This window comes from Silurus meridionalis, chromosome 24, assembly GCF_014805685.1.
Source record: "Silurus meridionalis isolate SWU-2019-XX chromosome 24, ASM1480568v1, whole genome shotgun sequence".
Lineage (NCBI taxonomy): Eukaryota > Metazoa > Chordata > Actinopteri > Siluriformes > Siluridae > Silurus > Silurus meridionalis.
Window position 1 is genome coordinate 11,868,426 of NC_060907.1, and position 23,047 is coordinate 11,891,472.

The 23,047-nt window shown below is 36.7% G+C and overlaps 1 protein-coding gene across 2 annotated transcripts in view; it reads right to left on the reverse strand.

The window, feature by feature from the left end:
• Nucleotides 1–17,464, reverse strand: part of LOC124378226 (VPS10 domain-containing receptor SorCS1) — a 208,057-nt gene extending 190,593 nt beyond the window's left edge. For both annotated transcript variants that reach the window (XR_006924183.1, XM_046837783.1), the window contains exon 1: nucleotides 16,752–17,464. Coding sequence is in view for 1 of the 2 variants with exons in the window: in XM_046837783.1 (XP_046693739.1) it covers nucleotides 16,752–17,303 (552 nt within the window). In the remaining variant the exon portion in view is untranslated. The remainder of the gene's footprint in view (nucleotides 1–16,751) is intronic.
• Between the last annotated feature and the right edge of the window lie 5,583 nt (nucleotides 17,465–23,047).

Genomic DNA, 23,047 nt, shown 5'->3' on the forward strand with positions numbered 1-23,047 from the left:
TCAAACACCAAAATCCACCATGATTCACACAATGTTTTTTTCCTCATAACGCTGAAACAAACTTAAATTACTGTCTTTTTTTTCGTTACAGATGAGAGCAATACAAAATAATACATTCGAATCTGTAAAGGATCTACTTTTATTCATACACACTCATAATAACCACGAAATGCTGTGCTTTTGTAAAATAAAGAAAACAGACATGGTATGCTCTCTGCTGTGTCATCTCCCTTCACAAACATAAATATAACAACCTGAATCTCAGTGAATATTTGCCTCACATACATAATAAATATATGTATAGAAAGCTCAAAAAGTATTTTACATAAACCCGTTCATATTGAAAACAAATAATCTCTGATTATGTAATTGGTATGAAAGTTAGAAGAGGTACAGTTTCTCCAGTATCACCTCATTAACTGTACGTGTGGAAACATAGCAAATGTTCCGTTCAGTGTCCTGATTTAAAACACCATAATTACTTGAAACCATTAACAAGAATATTTTGTCTTTATGCTCTATATTGAGTTTGGTTGTACTAATAATAAACATACATTTGCATAAAGCATCTATATTTCTCCATGTCCATTTGCTTAAAGTATTAACAACATGAAGTATGGTACATTTAAAACAGATAGAAATGTGTGATTAAATATTTTAATCGATTGACAGCCCTAATATTAATATGATGTGAGCTCCAGTTACCAGCGTGACACTACAACAGGTAGTAGTAATGGCTACTTTTTACTTAAATACATGTCAGAGCCAAAACTTCTATACTTTAACTGGAGTAAAAAGTATAGTCAGTATTTTAACTTTTACCCGACTATTTTAAAACATAAATATCTGTACTTCTACTTGAGTTAAGAATGTGTGTACTTTTGCCACCTCTGCTTATGATGCAACAAGCAACATTTCACTGTATATTTATTATAATAATACAATTTTTATTTGTTAAATTTTTACAGGAACGTGGCATTCCAGTTACATTTGCATATATAAGTAATTCTCAGCTCAACCATTTTTCGATGACATCACATGATACCCTGCTGTTGTACTACTGCAACTAATGACAGTGTGCAAACTGTCCCTGACACTAATTTGCAATGAGATCCGACGTCAAAGCATCCCGGGGAGCTGTGATCTCCAGCTAAATGGAGTGCACAGAGCCTGTGCACAGGCACGTGTTCGCCACAGCAACTGCTTTGCGATTGCATGCCATAAATTGAAAAGTGATTGTGGCATTTAATTTTGAAAGGAGACAAATTACGCACACGGGAACGTCTCATACTTTAACGAAATCCTGCACGGACACCTGGGTCTCGCCTGAACTCCTCTCCGCTAAATCACATCTTTATTTACGTGGTCCCTTTTCACTGAGGATCTCTGGTTTCCCAGAGGGAACAGCTTGTGTTGCATCTAAATTTCCCTATAATAATAATAGATTTTTTTTTTTTGCTCAACACGCAGATAACAGACAGGGAAATCAATGAGAAAGAAGGAGAGAGAGAGAGAGCAAGACAGAGAGAGAGAGAGAGAGAGAGAGAGAGAGAGAGAGGTACCTGGGAGAAGTGTCGAATAATGGCAGCCAGGCACCGTCTTTCTGGTTGATAAGGAAAAGCGTAAGCGGCAGAGCGTGTCTGAGGCAGTGAGTGCTCTGTCTGTGACCCAGCAAACCCAGCAGGCCACAATTATCTTAGCAACTGCAGAAATGAGCCCAAAAACCTTGGCTCATGGGGTTGATTTGAGAAGAACACAGCTGAGACTTGGATTGGGGGAGCTGCAAATGATGGCTGACTAGCCAAGAGAAGAAACTAGCTGAAAATTTTGAGGAAGAAAAGAAGTGACATACAGAACTCTGTGTATTTCCTTTTTTTAAAAAAATATTCAGCATTACATCGTCAACCATGCTGTTTGTTTTAAGTCAAGGTCATAAATTACTCAAGAACATTTTATCTTTCAACTTTTCACCTTTGTCCCACAGTGAAAAGTAAAACATAAGAGCAGTAACATTTCCCTTTACATTTCTTTTTCTTTTTTGCATTTAGAGAATTTGGTACAAATCCTTCCGGGCATTTTACAATTCTGCTTTGTTTGGCCAATGTCTAAGAATACTACTAGCATCATAGCCTGTTAGGAATTTGCTACAACAAAAAAATGACTTAAAAAAGTACCAGAAGAATACCAACATTGCTAACAAGAAAATCAAAGCAGAAAAACAAAAAATTTTACCACAAAATCCCTAGTGTGTGTTGGTGGACAAGATAGCTTAGTGTTCTTTCAGATATGCCCCAAGCAACAGTAAGAAGACAACAAGGCAATATTACACTGTTACTTAATAATAAGCAGCTCTTGTGTTATTTTAGCATCCAGGGATCTAACAGTCCAACATTCTTTTTTCTATTGGCTCACAAATTCACAGTACAAAATTCAGCTACTTAAATTTGCATAAAAAACTTCTGCAAGTTTTTCACACCTAGTATCCTAATACTTTACCCAAAATAATGCATAATTTGTAGTACTTTTCTGATATATTATATATAGGAAGAGGTCAAAAATCACAAATACTATGGTTGGCACCAAAATTTCACATTGTATTTTTAAAAATAAAATGTCTAGCTTATAAATGATAAGATTTATCTAAGGCTACTAAATTTAAAACCTGAAGTTGAAGAGTTGCACAGTTTCATTAAAATCGTACAGTATGGTATGTAAAAAGCTTTGAAAAATGTACTACTCAGCTATGTATTATTTAGCCCTTACACTTAATAGGAAAATTCCATAGTTACTCACCTACTAATGAGTATTAAGGGACTTGTAGTCAGATAGATAGCTGAAGGTTCCATATGTAATGTCACTGTTTTGATGCTAATGCTGTGATTTTTCTTATTTTCTAATACTAAAAGCTTTAATCAGGATGCCATTAATCAGTAAACATCCTCCCTATTGCATTGCATGATGACTCTAAAGTTCATCCATCTTATTGCTAGAAATCTGACAATTCAATTGATTTTTTTATTTATTTTTTTATTCATTACTTCCTAATATCTACTACACAGTGTATTGATGGATGTCTAGCAGAGCTCATTAGCATCACCAACAAAGATGACAGTACATAGAGTATGGATTTTTTTTGACTGGCATGTTAAATTAAAAAGTTGCTGACTGTTTTCACTCAGTGGTTTAAGTATTAATTTTTTAATAAATATTTTGTCCTGCTTTTGATTTTAATTCTGAGAATAAAATGCATTAATGTGCAGCACATTTTCAAGATGTAGAATGCAACCAGTAGATGATTGGAATGAATTTCAGTATCGTTTGTGACCAACAATATGCGACCCACCAAATCAGCAGACCCAACCAAATGAATGATTTGAGCTAATAAACGCATAAAAACAAAAACATTTATCAAACTGCTTACAAACTAACGTGGCTTCTGGCAGATTCTCTATTATTATAGTCAATCATATTATTTATGTCCATTATTAACCTGATGGCAGCTTATTGGACCAGAGACAAAAAGGCCAGTGGCATCCGATCAGAAAAAGCACAGTTTTCACAGACTTCTGTAAATTGTTCATATTCTTTGCTGTTTGAAGACCGATTAGTGAACTGACAACATGACTGACAATATAATTAGATAATTATTATTTTTAAATAATACAGTCTCCAAATTATCCAGAATTGTTTAATTAAGGAACTGATGTACACTATATGGACAACAGTATTGGGACACCTGACTTTTCCAGCCGTATGTGGTTCTTCCATCTTCTAGCAAGATACGGTTTGCATGGGTTAGTGTGGAAGATATTGAGTGGCCTGCTATACAGCTCTGATCTCACTAATATTGAACACATTTAGATGAATTGGAATGCTCCCTGAATGTCCCACAGGCCTCCTCACCCCACATCGGTACCTACTTTTACTATTTCCCTTGTGGCTGAATAGGCAAAAATATCCACAACCACATTCTAAAATTTAGTGGAACATCTTCCCAGAAGAGTGAAGGTTATTATACCAGCAAATGGGAACTAAATGTGGAATTTAAGAAATGTGGAATTTAAGAAATTAAAAACTGCATGTGCCAATGTTTAATTCATTCATCTTCCACTATATAAAACAGCTGAGCTCTAGCAATATACCATGTGCAACTCGCTCGCCTTGTTCTCAAGGGCAAAAAGCATGTAAATGTATAAGTAACTTTCAAGACGTGTCAGTGAGTTTGACTCGTAAATGAGTACTTACAGGAACACACATTTGTATTTAGGACTTCACCCATAATGGCAAGGTCCGTATGATGTCAGCTGCATCCATATGCTATATAAATGCAGCTCAACATCTGCAGACAGTTAGAAAACTAGACTGAAAACATTTTTAAAATATAACCAGAAAAAATTTTAAGGATTAAGGTTTAAAAAGTATTCAGATCCCAGATCAGTTTTTACATACTTGACATTTGGTCCGTTACCCAATAATTAATCCAAAACAACAAAGAAAGAACGATTTAGAAATATTTTTGAATAAAAAAAAAACTCATTTAGATCATTATTTAGGTCCTTGTCTAAAGGATGTCAAACTGAGCTCAGGTGCATCCACTTTGCTTTAATTATCTTAAAATATCTATACAACTTGACTGAAGTACACCTGTGACACAGTTAATTGATTGGACATGATTTAGAAAAGCATACACCTGTGTGTATAAGAGCACACAATTTGCAGTGCATGTACTGTAAGGCCAAAAACCAAGGGTCTGTTCACACCTGGTTTTAACATGTGTTCTGAGTGAACAAACAGTACAGATGTGAAATAGATCCAATGAGTCCAGAAAAGATCCAATCACTTAAACCACATCCAGAGGACACGTGGCCACATAACATCTGTAGTGTGATCGCACCAGCATCTCACTGAGGCCCCGAACAGCAAAAAAGGACTACTTAATCAACCGTGTCGATAGGACTGTGCCCTAACCATAGAATATGTAATTACTACAAGACTCCTTGGAAATAACATTGAAAGCACGCACTCACCCATGATAGAATGCTACAAAATTGCGTTTACAAAGACAAAGTCATTTCTTTTATCGTCTGATTTCTTATTCATTTTAAAAGAATTTCAGAAAACCACATGATTAAAACATCTGAAACAACCGAAACAGACAGAATTAACAGGATTCATTGGACATTTCAGCATAATAATGGTGCATGGCAACCTTTCTTATGTCAAAACAAAGTATGATATTCGATCTCAAGAGGCCACTGAAATTGTATTCCTAATGTAAACAGCTATGCAGCTGACTACTTGTGATTAGGTCCCTTGTGGTGAATGTTAATAGCAGATCTACATGTAAGTCAGGTCCTCAACTTAGATGTTCATCAACTTCTCTTCAACCTACTCTGCAGTGAAGCATGGTGGTGGCAGCATCATGCTTCTCCTCAGCAGGGATAGGGAGACCAATGCTCCAGGGTTACTCAGACTCAGGTAAAAGTTCACTGCTCAGCATGACAAGGACACAAAGCATACAGCCAAGATAACATTCAAGTGGCTTCGGGACAAGTCACTGAATGACCCTGAGTAGTGGCTCAGCCAAAGCCCAGACGTGAATCACATAAAATATTTGCGTAGGGACCTGAAGATAGTTGTTCACAGACCCTCGCCATCCAATCTGTTTGGGAGCTTGGGAGGATCTGAGAGGGAAGAATGGGAGAGACTGCCTAAATCCAGATATGCAAAGCTGGATTTCTCAGAAGACCCAATCCTGTAGCTATTACCATATGTGCTTCTTCAAAGTAATGAATGCAATTCTATACATTTGAAATGTTTTTGTTTTGTCATTATAGATTATTGTGCTAATGGTTAAAAATCACTAACTATTAAATTATATCTCAAATTAAATCCATAACAAAATAACAATAGAAAAAAAAAGAATTCTTAACACAGAATTCTGAATATTTAACACTGTATGTAAGAAGCATGGTAGGGTTAATAATTAATGAGGGTGAAACACGCGGAAATCCACGAGAACAGAAACGGAATCAACGTCTGAATAAAAACAAGAATTGTTTTTGTTGGATTTGAAGTAATCCAATAATTGTTATTCTACCCCTGTCCACCACCCATGTATATTTCAGAACTTCAGGAAACACTTCATAAACTGAAAAAGTGGTCACGCAAATTTGCGTCTGTGAGTAAACAAAATTCTTGCTTTCCATACCTTCAGTCTGACACAGCTTCACCTTGGCACTCATTTATGTTTTTTAATATCCTCCCTGGTCAATATAAAATAAATCCCAGAGTTAATAGGAATCGGCTAATCTGAATTATCTCAACATTTCAACAAGAGAGTTGTGAGCTGAGTGTCATCTCAAGTCCTTGTCGTGTTTCTAAATCTTAACAGAAGATGAGATACTGCAAGTCATCCGATCCTGCAATCCCACCACCTGTCCTCTGGATCCAATCCCTTCAACTACGCTCCAGACCATCACGCAAGATCTCCTGCCCTTCATCTCCACAATCATCAATGGGTCATTAACATCTGGCTATGTACCAACTACCTTCAAGCAAGCAAGGGTCATTCCTATCTTGAAGAAACCTGCTCTGGATCCATCAGACATCAACAACTACAGACCGGTATCACTCCTTTCCTTTCTTTCTAAATCTCTGAACGCACTGTTTTTAACCAACTGTCTGTCTATCTCTCACAGAACAACCTCCACGATCCGAACCAGTCTGGGTTCAAAGCGGCACATTCCACAGAGACGGCCCTATTGGCTGTTTCTGAGAAACTACATGCTGCTCGGTCAGCCAAGCTGTCATCTGTACTTATCTTTCTGGACCTTTCAGCAGCATTTGACACAGTCAACCACAAGACACTTTTGTCAACCCTCAAGAGCCTTGGTATCTGCGGAACAGCATGGGAATGGTTTGCTTCCTACCTGGAAGGTCGCTCATACCAGGTAACATGGAGGATCCACATCTGCCCCATGCAGACTCACCACTGGTGTCCCACAAGGCTCGGTACTTGGTCCCCTCCTTTTCTCCCTCTATACCCACTCCATTGGTGAAGTCATATCCTCACATGGGTTTTCTTATCACTGCTATGCAGATGACACTCAACTCATCTTTTCTTTCCTCCATCAGATACCACAGCTTCCGCTCGGATCTCAGCATGCTTGTCAGACATATCTTTATGGATGAGGGCTCACCAACTTAAACTCAACCCCAGCAAAACAGAACTGCTGGTCATCCCAGGTGATTCATCTCCAGGTCAAGATCTACAAATAACACTTCATGACTCTCTGCTCTCCCCTTCAGCCACTGCTCGTAACCTTGGGGTAACTATGGACAATGAACTGTCTTTTTTCCCACATGTCGCTAATGTTGCTCGTTCTTGTCGATTTCTTCTCTATAACATCCGAAGGATTCGACCATTTCTGTCCATACAGGCTGCCCAGTTGCTTGTTCAGTCTCTTGTCATTTCAAGACTGGACTACTGCAACTCTCTGCTGGCAGGTCTTCCCCTGAACGCTATTCGTCCACTGCAAATGATCCAAAACGCAGCTGCACGACTTGTGTTCAATCAGCCCAAGTTTTCCCACACCACCCCACTGCTGCGCTCCTTCACTGGCTTCCAGTAGCTGCACGTATCAGATTCAAAACACTGATGCTTGCCTACAAGGCCAAAATGGACCAGCACCATCTTACCTCAGTGACCTCATCACATCTCGCACTGCACCACGCTGTCTGAGATCCTCCAGCACTGCTCGACTGGTACCACCTTCTCTCAGAATGAGAGGTAAGTACAATTCAAGGCTTTTCTCTGTTCTGGCACAGAGGTGGTGGAATGAACTTCCCCTAGATGTCCGTACAGCAGAGTCCCTGATTATCTTTAAGCGACGACTGAAGACCTACCTCTTCCTGAAATACCTAAATTAGCACTTTCCAAGTTTGTAGAATTCGAGTTATATTTATATTGAGTTTGTATTCTTGCGTACCAGTGTAGATTTATTCACTACTAGAGATTTAAAGCACGTTTGTACGTTGCTCTGGATAAGGGCGTCTGCTAAATGCCGCAAATGTAAATGTAATGTAAATGTAATAGGAATCGGCTAATCTGAATTATCTCAACATTTCAACAAGAGAGTTGTGAGCTGAGTGTCATCTCAAGTCCTTGTCGTGTTTCTAAATCTTAATGGTGTTTGACTGCAAATTCATAAGAATTCACACAAGGCAACTCAGGAAAAGTTCATGGCTGTCTTGTAAAAACTTCAGAAGTCACAGATCACCGTTAATTGCTAAGCATTGAACATCCTCTCTACCAATTACAACAATCTTACTTTTTTAGTGCTTTTGGGTTACTGGGTTTTGAATGCATCAGGTTAGTGACAGTAGCTTCAGTTAACTTGTCATCAGATTATTATTTAAATATTTATATAAACTTAATTTCTTTAACAGCCAGAAAATACTCACACTATAGACCTGCCTGATTTTCCACACTTGACTTTGACTTTCACCTTGACACTGAATATCCACATTTGTTCATTTTTGCAAATTTTTTTTTTTTTTTTTATTAATTAATTTTGCTGTAACACTGACATAACACATACATGACACATCGTTCGTATGTCTGGCCACACCCCTTCTTTTCCCACTTTAGTCGCAGGTATTCTATTATCAATCACAATATTTCACAGGTACAACAACTTTTGCTTTTTTTCATTTACAGTGAATTCAAATGTAACCCAACCATATAATTCAGTCACATTTATAATTGCTACTTTTACCAATCTTTACCAATTTACTCAATCAGCATCACCTAAAATAGGAAAAAAATAAAAAATATATATTGTGATATATAAAAAAGTAAAATTGTTTCCACATTGTTAGTCCTGTAAAAACTGAATTTTTGGTTTAATAAATGACTATCACTTGTAGGTAGTGGTAGTAGGCTGGATGCTGTGTCAAGTATGGCACTTTTCCAATTCACTAGTTAGAGGTAAGCATTTCAGGCCCTGCATCTGGCACTTAGTGCTTTGAGGGCAGCACTTTAAAAGCTGTTCAAATCAACAGGTATGCCAAAATGGACCACATCATTTTAAAGAGGACGAGAAGAAAAACACTGGTATTTCTGCTGTTTTGTCCAGCACAGGAATGTCACATATTTGATTTTGCCATTCTTGCCCTGATCTGCCATTCTTGCCCTTAAATATGCTCCCAATATTGTTATTGATGCTTGATTATTCTTTTCTCTATACAGTATTCTATACACTGCATACAGTATCTCACAAAATAAGTACACTTCTCACATTTCATCAACCATTTTAGTATTTCTTCTAAAGGGAATATACGTCGATATGCAGCTTGTATAGAGGCACTGCCCCCTAAAAAAATAACAGCATACAGCAATTATTTTTAAAATAACTGGCAAGAAAAATAAATACACCGTAAGTGAACATGTTAAAACAGTATCCAAAGTGTCAATATTTAGTGTGAGCGCCATTGATATCTAGCACTGCCTTAATCCTCTTGGGAATGGAGCTGCACAGGTTGTTGCTGGGATCCTCTTCCACTCCTCCATAATGACATCATGGAGCTGCTGGATGTTAGACATATGGCGCTTCTCCACATTCCGCTTGAGGATGCCCCACAGGTGCTCAATATGGTTCAGGTCTGGAGACATACTTGGCCACTCTACCACCTTCACATTCAGCTTCCTCAGCAAGGCAGTGTGTTTGGGGTCGTTATAATGTTGGAAAAGTTTGGCCCAGTTTCTGAAAGGAGGGCATCATGTTCTGAATGTCACAGTACATGTTCAACATGCAGAACGACTTGTTGCAGCGTTGCATGGTTAAATCACATTCAGCTGTTATTACTTAAGATGTACTCACTTTTTTTTGCTAGTTATCCAGACAATATGTTAAGTTAATTTTAGAGGACAGTAAATCTATTCTAAACTATATCCAAGTTGAATTTCTATATTATCGAGTTTTGAGAAGATACACTTAAATGGTTGCTGAAATGTGAGGGGTGTACTCACTTTTGTAACACAATGTATTTTTATTTAGGAAATCATTTACAGTATAAAACAGTTGCTTACTATTACTATGCATTGGACAAGCAGAAAAGCCAATATAAACAAGTATGCTTGGTCATCATATTACAAAGAGAAATAGTACTAGCAGGTATATGATTGTGTGTTATGACTTTTTGAGCTCTGTGAAACACCTTGCTGTTGCGTATTTCGAACATTTGGAGCTGTGCTGACTAGATGCTGTGTCGTGCAAACTAACCAATTAGGCACATTTTCAGGAAGAAGGATGGAAGACTGAGCTTTGCAAGATCAGACCTATTCTCTCTCATTATTCCTGCAAATGTAGCACTTTGAACACTTTGCATGCAAGAAAAAAAAGCAGCCAAAAATAGATTTAAACGCCCTGTGAAGGCAGTGCAAGCTGGTTTCGTGTGTGCGACAACTGGTGTTTTGCGGTGCATTTTGCAATGTGCACGGGGAACTTTATGCGCTTGGCTTGTTACTAATTGCATAAAGAACTGCCAGAAAAACTAAAAAAAAACTAAAACTAAAAAAAAACAGCAGAAAATCAGCTCTTATCTAATCAGCTTAGCTTAATTAGTCAATCACAAATGATGGCAGAATGCTTATTATAGACGTGTGAGTAATGAGTTTGTATGTATATGTATATGTGTATATATATATATATATATATATATATATATATATATATATATGTGTGTGTGTATATTGTGCTATATCCTAAACACTCAATACATGTATTATAGTTATAGAGTTATAAATATATCTTAATTACTAGGAATGCATTGATACTAATATTGGTCTAAGGTGTTCATAAAAAATGATCCAATACAGACATCCCACATCCACATACAGACATCCACATGCCAAAATACCTAGACAAGAAAAAATTATTTTAAAAAAAATTCTTAAGGGAACTTAAAGGGATTTAATTAGTTATTAGTTATTACTTTTCAGAAGCGGGCAATATGAAGGCCAACCCAAAACAGGATGGAATATAATTATAAAAAATTCACACACAAACACAAACACACACAAACACACACCAAAGTAACTGGATCAGTAAAGTGAGTGTGCAATGACGCTGCCATTTATGAGAGCACTTCCGTTATGCGAGCACTGAGACACACGCACTTTCTCTTTATTAATAATACTGTTCAATGCCATAACATATATTTTATTTTATATAGTTTTTATACTTTATTTATCAGTCTTCTTTTTCTTTGTATTGTTTTTCTCCTCATCCTATTCCCTCATGCCGGACCGTCGTAATAAGCATTTCAGTGCATGTCGTACCCTGTATGTATGTGTATGTGACAAATAAAATTTGATTTGATTTGACATTGATAACAAACAACTCAGCACCAACATAAACAGAGCCCTATTATGGATAATATTGAGGGTAACACTTTAAACTAGGGATCAGAAATTAGCCAGTAAGTAATGACTAATGACTGCTTTTGTTAATAACTGTTATTAAAAAGGCCTTTATTGGTTATTATGAAATTTTTGTCTTATTGACCCTTTACACTTTTCTGTCATAAGGACAAACACGTTTTATAATTATTTCATACTTATACTGTGTATTTTGCCCAATACAAGCTACGAGTACCTTCTGTTCTTAGCTAATAGGATCATCATTATGACAGAAAAAGTGTTAAGGGGCAATAAGACAAAAATAATAAAATAATCTTTAAACTGGCTATTTCCTGATCACTAAAAAAAAAGTTACTCATTTCAGTATAAGGTGCAGGATTGATGAATACAAAAAAAAAGTAGCAGACTATATCTCATATAAATATACATTAATTTATATGGCAAATCTTTTCATACAACGTGACTTAAAAGTGAAAGAGGATTACAATTTAGATAATTAAAGGGCTTTAAGACTTCATCCTGCAAAGCTGTCTGGGTGTTCTGTCAAAATGTCACACTCTGCCCATTAAACGCAGCCTTAGAAAGAAAAGACACAAAGAGTGCTTAACAGCATGTTTAATAAAAATACCCACAACCTGATTCTTACATCTTTAATACCATGCCAATATCTCGCTATAAACATTGAATTTGGTATGACAAAACCTAAAGTTTTTTTTTTAAAAGAGCTATTTTTTCTGTTTTCGCCTTTTTTTTTTTTTTTTTTACATATCACATTTCAAGATCAGTATTTTCACATGCTCTTTATGCAAATTTTTGTACTTATATCTTCACTTTACATACTTTTTTTCTGCATTTTATTACATTACAGGTTCCTTATTTCATTTAAAAAAATTACAGTACTATTATTATTATTATATTTTGTATTAGTTGTATTATTATTATTTAAGTGGTATTTGTTTCAAATGATAATTTCACAATGTAATCTTCCAAAAAGATATTTAAACAGGACTAGAATGATTAAGGCATTTCAGTAACCACATTTCACTCAAATGAACACCATCTGAACAGGGATATAATACTTTTTATAGCATTAAAATTAATTGTTAAGGAGCAGTTTTAGATCGGCAGGTTTGTGCGTCACTTTTATGTTTACATGCATAACGCTGATGGTTTCTTTTTTCGCACCCACACAGCTTTCGAGCCAGTAATAGCTAGAACAACTGCCAAAGCTGTACATTCGTGCATCTTTTTTCTTTCTTTCCTTCTCGCCTTGATCCTGATCTGTTGATGAGAGGTTAGGCAATCTCAAATGCAAATCATCTCGTGATTAAAGCTTGCGATGCACGTTTGTTGCTTTCAAACCAGAAATAATGTGAATGTTTCTGCTCACTTTAATGCCCATGGATCCTCCAAGTGGCTTTTAAAGAATGGTCAATATTAATCCTCTATTAAAAAGCAATGGGTCCATGTACATTATAAAGCTTTGACCTTCATTCGATTTCTGACCTTGCTCAGAAAAGCTTCTTAAATATGGCTGGAATTTTCAAATCAACAGCAAAACATGCCAGACATCATTTTCTTCATTTTCTTTCTCTGCTTCAGATATTGGCACATAAAGCTTTATTAAGCATGAAGTGTGTAAGTTCAAAAACGAATTAAAACCCAGCTATGAATAACTTACATAAAATGTTCTGAGAAGACTGTTCTCTTTGTGATTTTGACACTATTTCACTGTTAATCATTCAAGAGCTGTTTACTTTTTTTTTTTCCAGCAACCTCGAACAAAGCGCCTCTTCACCAAAGAATCCTGGATTGCCTACTGAATGGTTTCCTTTTATTTCCTCACTACTGCAAGTCCAGCATGAATTAGAGGTGTGTGTGTATGTGTGTGTGTTTGTGTGTATTTGTAAATGACATTTATATGACCATAAATTGGGAGTGTTATAAAAGGAGTAGTGGGTGGGAGCTGGTTTCGAAGACGATAAGGCTGATTCGATACTTTGTTGAACAGGTTGAAACTTAACCTGATAGCCTTCGTCACTGCTTTTGGGACACACAGCTAAAAACGCCCTACTGAATTTTTTATGTTAACAGTTGCTGAGAAAAGTGTGCTACATGCACAATTTAAATGTCTTTGTAAAGAAGACAAATTGGACTTTATTTAACGTAAATATTGCTGAAAAAGATAAGTTATAGATGACGAAGTACCTTGAATATAAATTTCCTGCATTGAAATTTATTTTATTTAATATATAAATACATGAAATCAGTCCTGAAGCAATCCAAAAAAAAGAACTGGGTTAAAAGGCACATTTATATTTTAAATTGAATAAAGTTATCACGAAAAATCAGATTAAGGTTTAAGGATTAATATCTAAACATCAACATATAGTCAATTAAAATTAGAAAATATATCAGAACAAAAATGAAAAGTTTATTAACGAAAGTTGCATAATTTCGTTAATAAATATGGTAAAAAATATATATATTATAACATTATAGCTGAAAACAGACACTATATGTGCCATATGTTAGTTTGATGCCTAACTATAAGATTCGTATGTGCTTTTTGAACATCCCATTCCACATCTACCCCCTATTTGCTGTTAGAATAACCTTCACTCCTATGGGAAGATGTTTCACTAGATTTTGGAGTGTGGTTGAAGAGATTTGTGATCATTTGGCCACAAGAGTGTTATCATTAAAATACAAAATTAGGTATTGCTGTATGGTGAAGAGACCTGGGGTGCATTGTTTTCCAATTCATTCCACAAGTGCTAAATAGCATTAAGGTCAGAGCTCTATAGAAGGCCACTCAAGATCTTTTACTCCAACCCATTTAAACCATATATACATGGAGATCGATTTTTGTGCAGGGGCATTGTCATGCTGGAACAGGTTTGGAGCTTCTAGTTGTGGTAAAGGGAATATTTAATGTTAATAGATCCAAAGACATCGTATACAATTGTGTACCTTCAAACTCCAACTTCAGTTTGGGGAAGATCCATAAATGTCTAGGAAAGTCAAGTGTCCCAATACCTTTGTCTATGTAGTATATTTATAAATAAATATAGCACAATGAAAAGAAAACTATATCATAGTGTAGTCAGTTCTATCTATCTATCTATCTATCTATCTATCTATCTATCTATCTATCTATCTATCTATCTATCTATCTATCTATCTATCTATCTATCTATCTATCTATCTATCTATCTATCTATCTATCTACTCGTCCCATCCTTTAAGCACTTCAGGATGATGGCTTGATGATAATCATTACAAGATTTGTCTTTCATTAATTGTTTTTGCTTTTTTTTTAACCAACAAGCCCTGCTGGATCTCAAAACTGTGGAGAGAAACATGAAGATTCTGGGCATCTTCAGGAGTGTGGTCCATCTGTCTCAGTGGAAGTGTGTCTACATCTCTGTGTGAGTGTGTGTGTGTGTGTGTGTGTGTGTGTGAGAGAGTGAGAGAGAGAGAGAGAGAGAGAGAGAGAGAGAGAGAGAGAGAGAGAGAGAGAGAGAGAGAAAGAATGGTAGCTAGACTGTGGTGAGAAAGCAGATGTCCTGCCCTTCCATGAGCTGCACCACACACACACACACACACACACACACACACACACACACACACACACACACACACACACACACACACACCTTTTCTTTCCATATTAGTGTATAAACCCTCACAGGGTCTCTGTAAACACTCCACAGCTTTATACCTCCATTAATACCTATTTACATTTGTGTGTGATGCAGCCATTAAAACCCTTTTCCTTTTGTTTTGCGATGCATTCACACAGTAACGAATACTTTCTGCACTGCATTATAATATTTAACACATCCTTTTTATTCTTTTTAATCCAAGCCATTCAAAGCGTCTCATCTAGGTCTTGCAGTTACAGGAGAATAAAATCCCTCCCCAAAAAGTTCATGTATTGATTCCCACTATTCATACTGCAAAAGTGGGAAAATTCAATTAAGCCATATAACAAAGAAGCTCGGGCATGAGAATGGCAAAAAAAGAACAGATTTGTGCTCGTGAAAAAGATGGATAGGTGATAGGACTTGTCAAAACATATCCTTTTTCTGGCCAAAAGTTTTCAAAATCCAACAGTGAGCCATAATAGAAGTAATAAAAGAATGAACAGTTCCTGTAGGCTGAAGGACAAAGCATGCAACTGTGTGGCAAGTTGTTTTTGCAAAGTTCAAATAATGCATTAAAGTTTTTCAGGACGTATTTCTTAATTTGTTTTTTTATCAAGCTATTTATTAATCACCATTTTTTTTGTAAAATCCAAATGTGTACAACTGAAGGTCAAACAGGACTGGCATGAATTCTGAACATAACGTCTGAATAAAAACCACGTACCTAAAATCCCCTAATTTCCCCCCCAAACACAGGACCACCCTGGACTCATGTCATTTTTTTCATATGAGAAATTTACTTCACTTGTTTCACATAAAATATTGCTTGATTTCTGTAACAGGTTGGCTACTTGTCAGAAACAATGCATTGGATAAGAATCAACATGTTTGCATACAGTATTTCTCCTGCTGCATGATGTTGACTTACACTCAAAACATCCTTGGTTTTAATTGCAAACATGCCAACAATGAGTCCAGTATAAATTGGAATAGAAAACTCGACTAAAGTGAATATTAGAATCAGATTTTTAGCCAATCTATTGAGCTATAATAATCAATCACATTTCATAATCATATTTCTATAAAGACAATGATAAAAGCATGAATCAGGGAAAGACAAACAGTATGAAACCTTACATTGAATAGGGTTATGGTTTATAAAGAAGTTCAGAGGACATATCTTTTTTCTAACAACAGTCAATAAAAATAAATAATAAAAAATTATTTGCTTGAAAGAATCTGTTTAAACAGCTCATAAGAGAAAGGTTTCACAGGATCTAAGCCAGACATGCACTAGTGCATTAAAGCTGCAGGATATGGCCAAAATATTAGGTCATCTTGGAATGATTAGGACTGCCAACACATGCATACATGAATTCCTGAACAGATCTGATTAAAGACTGCACTGATTCTACCTGCAAAACTCAAAACCAAATATGATGTGTCTGGGTAAATTCAGGGTGCACAGTAGACTGTAGATTTATGTCCATATTGAAAGATTGGAATCACAAATCAGCACCGCGGTGCAGAACGGATATATGCGATTGCGTCCGGAGCGCGCGTACTTATCTATGGAGAGCAACCATTTAAAACTTTTTTTTCTTTTCTTTCTTTCTTTATTTTGCATGAAATGATGACGTTAATGCTTGTTTGTTTGAGGAAGTTATGAGACTCACGCTGCTGTTCTGGCCGGACCAGTGCACCATGGCTTGGTTGTGAGCCGAATCTCCACTCAGGGCGAACGTGGAGCTGGTGAGTTGCAGCTCGTCTTTACTCCATCTGAGCGACCTTTCACCTCGAGCATGTCGGGATCCCGGTGCGTCCCTGCGCGTTCTGCGTTGCTTCTTGCGCGGTGGAAGGGTCGCTCCGGGGCGCGCGCGTGCGTGCGTGGAAGCGTTGCGCGGCGCTGCGTTGCGGGTGGCGCGCCGCGTCTCCAGGGGTTCTTGCGCGCGGGTATTCCGTTTACGCCTGGAGAAATTCGTGCATGCAACGTCGGGCTCGGATGCACAGCCTTGCTCCACGCCGAGCATCTGTCCGCGTCCTCCAAGTTCGCCTGTTGCAGAAACAGGAGCGTCCATGTTGAGCAGGAGCTGCCTCGGGAGCCACTTTCCCACCGGCTGACAAAACCGGCAACTTATGTCCGCTTTGACCAGCATCCCGAAACAGAGCACAACCAGGGCGCAGGAAAACCTGTGCCAAACCAGAGCGTATCCGTTCCCTCTCCGCATCGCTGAAAACACACTTTCTTTCTCTCACACACTCTTTCTGTCTCAGCACAACCGCTTTCGACCCTTGCTTTATTCCCCCTCTTGATAGTTCGATTATGAAATGAACTCTTAACTCCTTCAAGTTGCGGAGAGCGCACCGTCGATCGCGCCGTCGCGAAAAAGTGCAAGCGCTCCGAGTTGAAAGCTTTCATCAAATGAAGAGCAGGAGAAGGAGGAGGAAGGAGAGGAGGAGGAGGAGAAGGAGCGGGGTTGCCAGATTGGACGGACGCTTTCCAAACCAGAGTCGCGCTTTGAAATCGACACCAAGGCACATTACAATGCTTCTTAAGGCATTTATAGTGTGTCCTAACCAAGCAACCCATATTTTTGCGCGCATCACTCTAGGTTTTACCATGAACCTACTTAGGTGTTTGAGTAATAATCAGTCAGAATTTTACTCAGGATGGTAGCAGTGACATTCCTTCACTGATTTTCAGTGAATCTGCAGTGATTTTTCCTTCACATCCTACTGTATATCCTGGACACCAGTCCATCACACATACAATCATATATTCATTTACACATTTGTATGAAGGAAAATTATTTTATCCAATTCAACTATCTGGGAGATGAGATGAAACTGTAGTACCCAGGTGAAACATGTTAAACACCACAAGAATCCAGAAGCTTTGAGAAGCTCCTGCATTTCCACCTTTACCTCTAAGCTGCATGTGGGTTTTAGTGAATGTCTGATGATCAGTGGCAGGCCTTGCCATTCACATCTTGGCCTTCAGTAGTGTCCTGACTTATTTAACACACCTCATAATACCATCATTATGATGCCAAAACTATAAAAACCACCACAGTATAGCAGAGTGTTGCATCTCAGATAGGTATCTCATATAGTGAGAATAAATGCCATTACTGAAGCAAGAAACCAAATAAACACAATTTCTCAGGTCTCCTTTTACTGCAGCCACAGCTGTGCCGCTCTGCATACATCATCTCTAGCAGAAGCATCCATACTACCCTTTATAAAATATCCCTGGGTTTTTTGTATATTTTTTGTGCATTACGGTTTTCCTAGGGATTTCAAATTAGGGCAAATTGTGTGTTTTTGTGCAAATTCTACAGAAAGAAAAACCCAAACGTATAAAAGGTACAACTGTTCTGAACTGTTGATAGGAAAGGTCAATCAAAAATGTCCAGCTTTTCTTGAAAAGTTTGTCTTGTAAATGTCCTTGAGAGTATATCTGGAAACAAGTCAGTTCTCCTCTGCCAGCCACTGTTTAATTAAATACATATTCATGGACAAAAATATATTAAAATGTAAGTGAGTGATTCTGATAGAGTTTAGGCCAGCAGAAAAGGCCTTGCTGTCCTTGACGACCCGCCACCGCTGATGAAGCTCCCGCCCATGCAAAAAAACTAAAACAATTCATGTTTCACAAAAAAAGTAGTGAGTGAATGTAACTGATAGATAAACAGCAAATTGACTGTCATTATTATATTTAGTATCTTTTCTTAAAAAGCCCATACAGGACATGTTACAAAAGAAACTGTCCATCTTCCATCTATAACCACAAACAACAATAGCCATCTATATTAGCTGTAAGATGAGCAAGTTGTATTAATGGTTCCTCATGTCTGAGAATCACCTGTTCCATTGTGTTTGCACAGCAGTGTTTCATTGAGTCATCTAAACAGTTTAGCTGGCTTGTGCTAACCAGGTAGATGCAAAGGAGCAGTGTCATTTGTAGCTCATGGGTCTTTAAGAGAAAAAGAGAAAAATAAAATGATGCCATAGATTATGTCTAGCTAGAATTATAGGGTATAACCACTAGCATTCATTAAACATTAAACAAGTCCTTGGGTCACGTATTAGTTTTTATGTTATATATTTTACTTTCTTGTTTTCTTGTGATCTTGACATAACAAAAGTTGTTTTCTTGTGACAAATAATGTTAAGAAAGTCACTGGCATTATAAATAAAAAAAATTTAACTGATTTGTGCTACAAATGCTAATTTATACATCGTCCAGGCATAACTTTATCGCCACTGATCATGCATAACATTATGACCGCAAGCTTAATATTGTGTTGGTCCCCCTTCTGCTGTCGAAACAGTCCTGATCTGTTAAGCATTAGCAGCATTTACTTCTTCAGCAATTCGAGATACAGAAGCTCGTCTGTTATATCAGACCACACGGATGTGATCCCGTTGCCCATGACCCTGTCGCCAGTTCACCACTGTTGATACACTTTTGATACTGACCACTGCAGACGGTGAACAGCCCACAAGAGCTACAGTTGTAGAGATTCTTTGACCCAGTCATCTAGCCATCAAAAATTGGCCCTTGTTATACTCACTCAAATCCTTATGCTTGCTTTTTTTCCTGCTTCTATCACATCAAATTTGTTTAAGTGCTGCCTAATAAATCCCACCCACTAACAGGTGCCATGATGAAGAGATAGTGTTTTTCACTTCACCACTCAATTTTATGTCTGGTATACATTAGTGTATATGTGTAACAGTTACAAGTCATTGAAAATATCATAAGAAGAAGAAGAAGAAGAAGAAGAAGTAGAAGAAGAAAACCAGTCAGTACAAATTTACTGTACAAGGAAACAAATTAGGTCTATGATTTCAATGTGTGAAAATAATATTTATACTTTATTGGAGATGTTTACCGTTAGGTTCCTGTCTAAATGTGCCAATATATTTCAGTTAACATTATTAATGTGTGTGATAACTGTGGGCTTGGGACACCAATGTGGATGTTGTCAATCATTTTGCTGACATACAGACAGAGAGAGATATTTAAGCTTGAGGGAGTCCCTGATCAAAGCAAAGCAAAAAAAAAAAAAAAAAGTAAAAGTTCATTCATAATGCTGTTGAAATGTGCTAAGCCTTTGCTGCCTCCAGAACAATAAGAACATGGTATGCTAAGTAAACAGAAAAGTAAGCAATGATCATGCAAAGAAAAAAAAAAGGCTTCTTAGGATTTCTTTTGCTATTATAACCCATTTTTTGTTTTTCGCTTTTCCAGGTTATACTGTATATGAATCATGTATCAGGGACAGTGTGACATTGTAAAGTAATTTGATTTAGAGTGCTGATGCTGAATTAACACACTACATTGAACCTGCAGTCTTAAATGAGCTCTCACAGATTTTAATTAAGCCTTAACCACTGTTCTATTTCTCATTCTTATAACACAATATGGGGTATTTATTTTTGCCTTGTTTTCTGTAGCCTTTGTGGATACTAATCCATATGGTTTGAAAATGTGAAGGTTGGTTAAACCCTGTAGGTGTTTAACACAACGCTTCTTTTTCTTTTTTCTTTTTAATTGGGTTTTAAAACTGTAATTAGTGTGTTTATGCAGTAGCATGGTCTTGCTCAGTGAAAAGGTAAAGCTGAAACAAGGGGAATAATCCTCCTTGTGACTTCACCCTATTTATTTTTTAAACATTTTACATAGTACTGGAATTAGTAAATGTAAAATTAAAGTAGTAAAACAGGAATTTGATTAGAAGTTAATTTTAAAGAGATCAGACAAATGTCCAACACTGTGGAGCCAAGAGTTGGGTATATAAGGTACTTAATTTCATACACAGGAAATGTAAGTAAGTATACATCATTCCTCTTATATCAGTGCAATTTGCCAACAGTTTGCCTGCAAGGTTATATGTACTAATGAATATCAATGAATCAGTGGCAAAACGACCCAATATTTTTTTAATTCATTGTTATTTTTAATGCTGTGAAATGTTCACCAGAAGGTATACTGTACTTTGCCCCCATCTTTTTATCCTCAAGTCTTGAAGTTGTTGACCTAAAGAATTATTATCACTTTAATATTGATTAATTCATTTATTTATTTCAACAGGTTGTCATGTTTAATGTTATTAACACTTTAAGTTACTACTGTACAACCTGTTACAGAGAACTGGATATGCCTTCCAGAATTGTTGGTTAAATACATCAAAAATACTATTCTATGCAGTTCTATGCATTTCTTTGTTAAATATATTTATTTTTTAGTCTTAGATTCTGTCAATATCCTGCATACAGGTTTTTATGAATTATAGACATTATAACCTATTAGAACAAGGAAATTAATAGCAGTTAATGTTAGATATAATGTTACATAAAATAAATTTAATTTTCTGACCAGATTTAAGAATTCAACTGCACCCATTGTATACAGTATTTTAAATTAACACAGGCATAAAATGCTAAATGAACAGGTATGATTAAAAGTATTCTCATAATAAGCTCATAGTTATGCTGGTATGGTTTACCTTAACTGCAAGTGTTTATGCAGCCCTAGAGATTGTCCGTACAAACAAATCTGCTCTAAATCTTTTTTTAATAAAAAACTAAATGAAATTGTAGTCCGAAATCCATTCACCAAATAAATCATTTTTTCCTTATTCAATAAACATGACACCTTAAGACACTTAATGGACAAAAGCTAAAGATTTGTTTGTATTTACTGATTATTTCAATTTGTTCCCTTTCAGAACTGAACTTCAAGAATTGATGTGGTGTGAGGAACCTAGAGTGCAGTCAGCGTTCCAATTTATCCCAAAAGGTGTTACACAGGGTTGAGATCAGAGCTCAGGCCAATCAAGATCTTCTATTCAAACCCATATGAAACATATCCTAATGGAGCTGGTTTTGTGCACAGGGAAATGGTCATGCTTGGAGCAGGTTTGGATCTTCTAGATCAAATGAAGGGAAAAGTTTATGCTACCACATCTAAGGACATGCTATACAATTGTGTTACATTTTGAGGAAGAATCTTTTGTCTATTTGGTGTAGTTTCATTGTAAAATTAAGGTAAAATAATGAAACCACAAGCTCCAAGACTATTTTCAAACATTTACAAAACAAACACATTATACATAATTCAGTAAAAAAGAAAATGTCTCCTCCATTGTGCTTTCTAACTCAGAAGAATCGTCCATTTGACAGGGAATAAGTCCATGTTCACACCTAACGTCAGTAAAAATAAGAGTCGAAGAATTCCACTCTCTCACACTTACCATCATTTTTCCCTCTGCCAAAATTTCTTAATTGCAAATCAGACATCAATGGAACAAAGATTACATTATAATTACTTGTCAAGAATAACTTTTTTGGACGAAGAATGAATGCACTGCATTAGAATCACTTCCAATCAGATTTTTGTACCTTCATTTTTCTCAGATATTCAGTGTCATTTAAATTATGCTTTTGTAAACGTTGCAGGATGTCTGTTTAGGATGTAGGCACCATTGTCTAAATTGCTATACATGACCTTACATCTGATTACTTTGCTTGTTCGCTCACTCTCTCCCAACTTCTCGATCCGTCTACATGAATTAAACCCTGTGACTTGTCATACCAGAGGTGTTAAAAATGATTAATAGCTGCACAGGCCACGAGTCACAAAATTAAATAGATATATTGTGTTAGATTAACGGTATTGCTATGGACAGGACTTCAGAGCTATAGTCTCACTCATCATTATCTCCCTCACTCTCTTCCGCTCATTGTCCCCATCCATCCATCTCTCCTCCCCCTAGGGAAAAATAGCTCGGGCTCAACATCTAATCTGTGTTCAACATAACCAGTTTTTTTTTTGCAGATACAAAATGCACTCGTACATAGAGTAAGGAGCTGGACATAGGGCTACTTTAGGACCACCCTCATCATGCATTGCTGAAGAGGCTCTTAGAATTCTCTGGAGAGTGAACAGATTATATCGGATCAA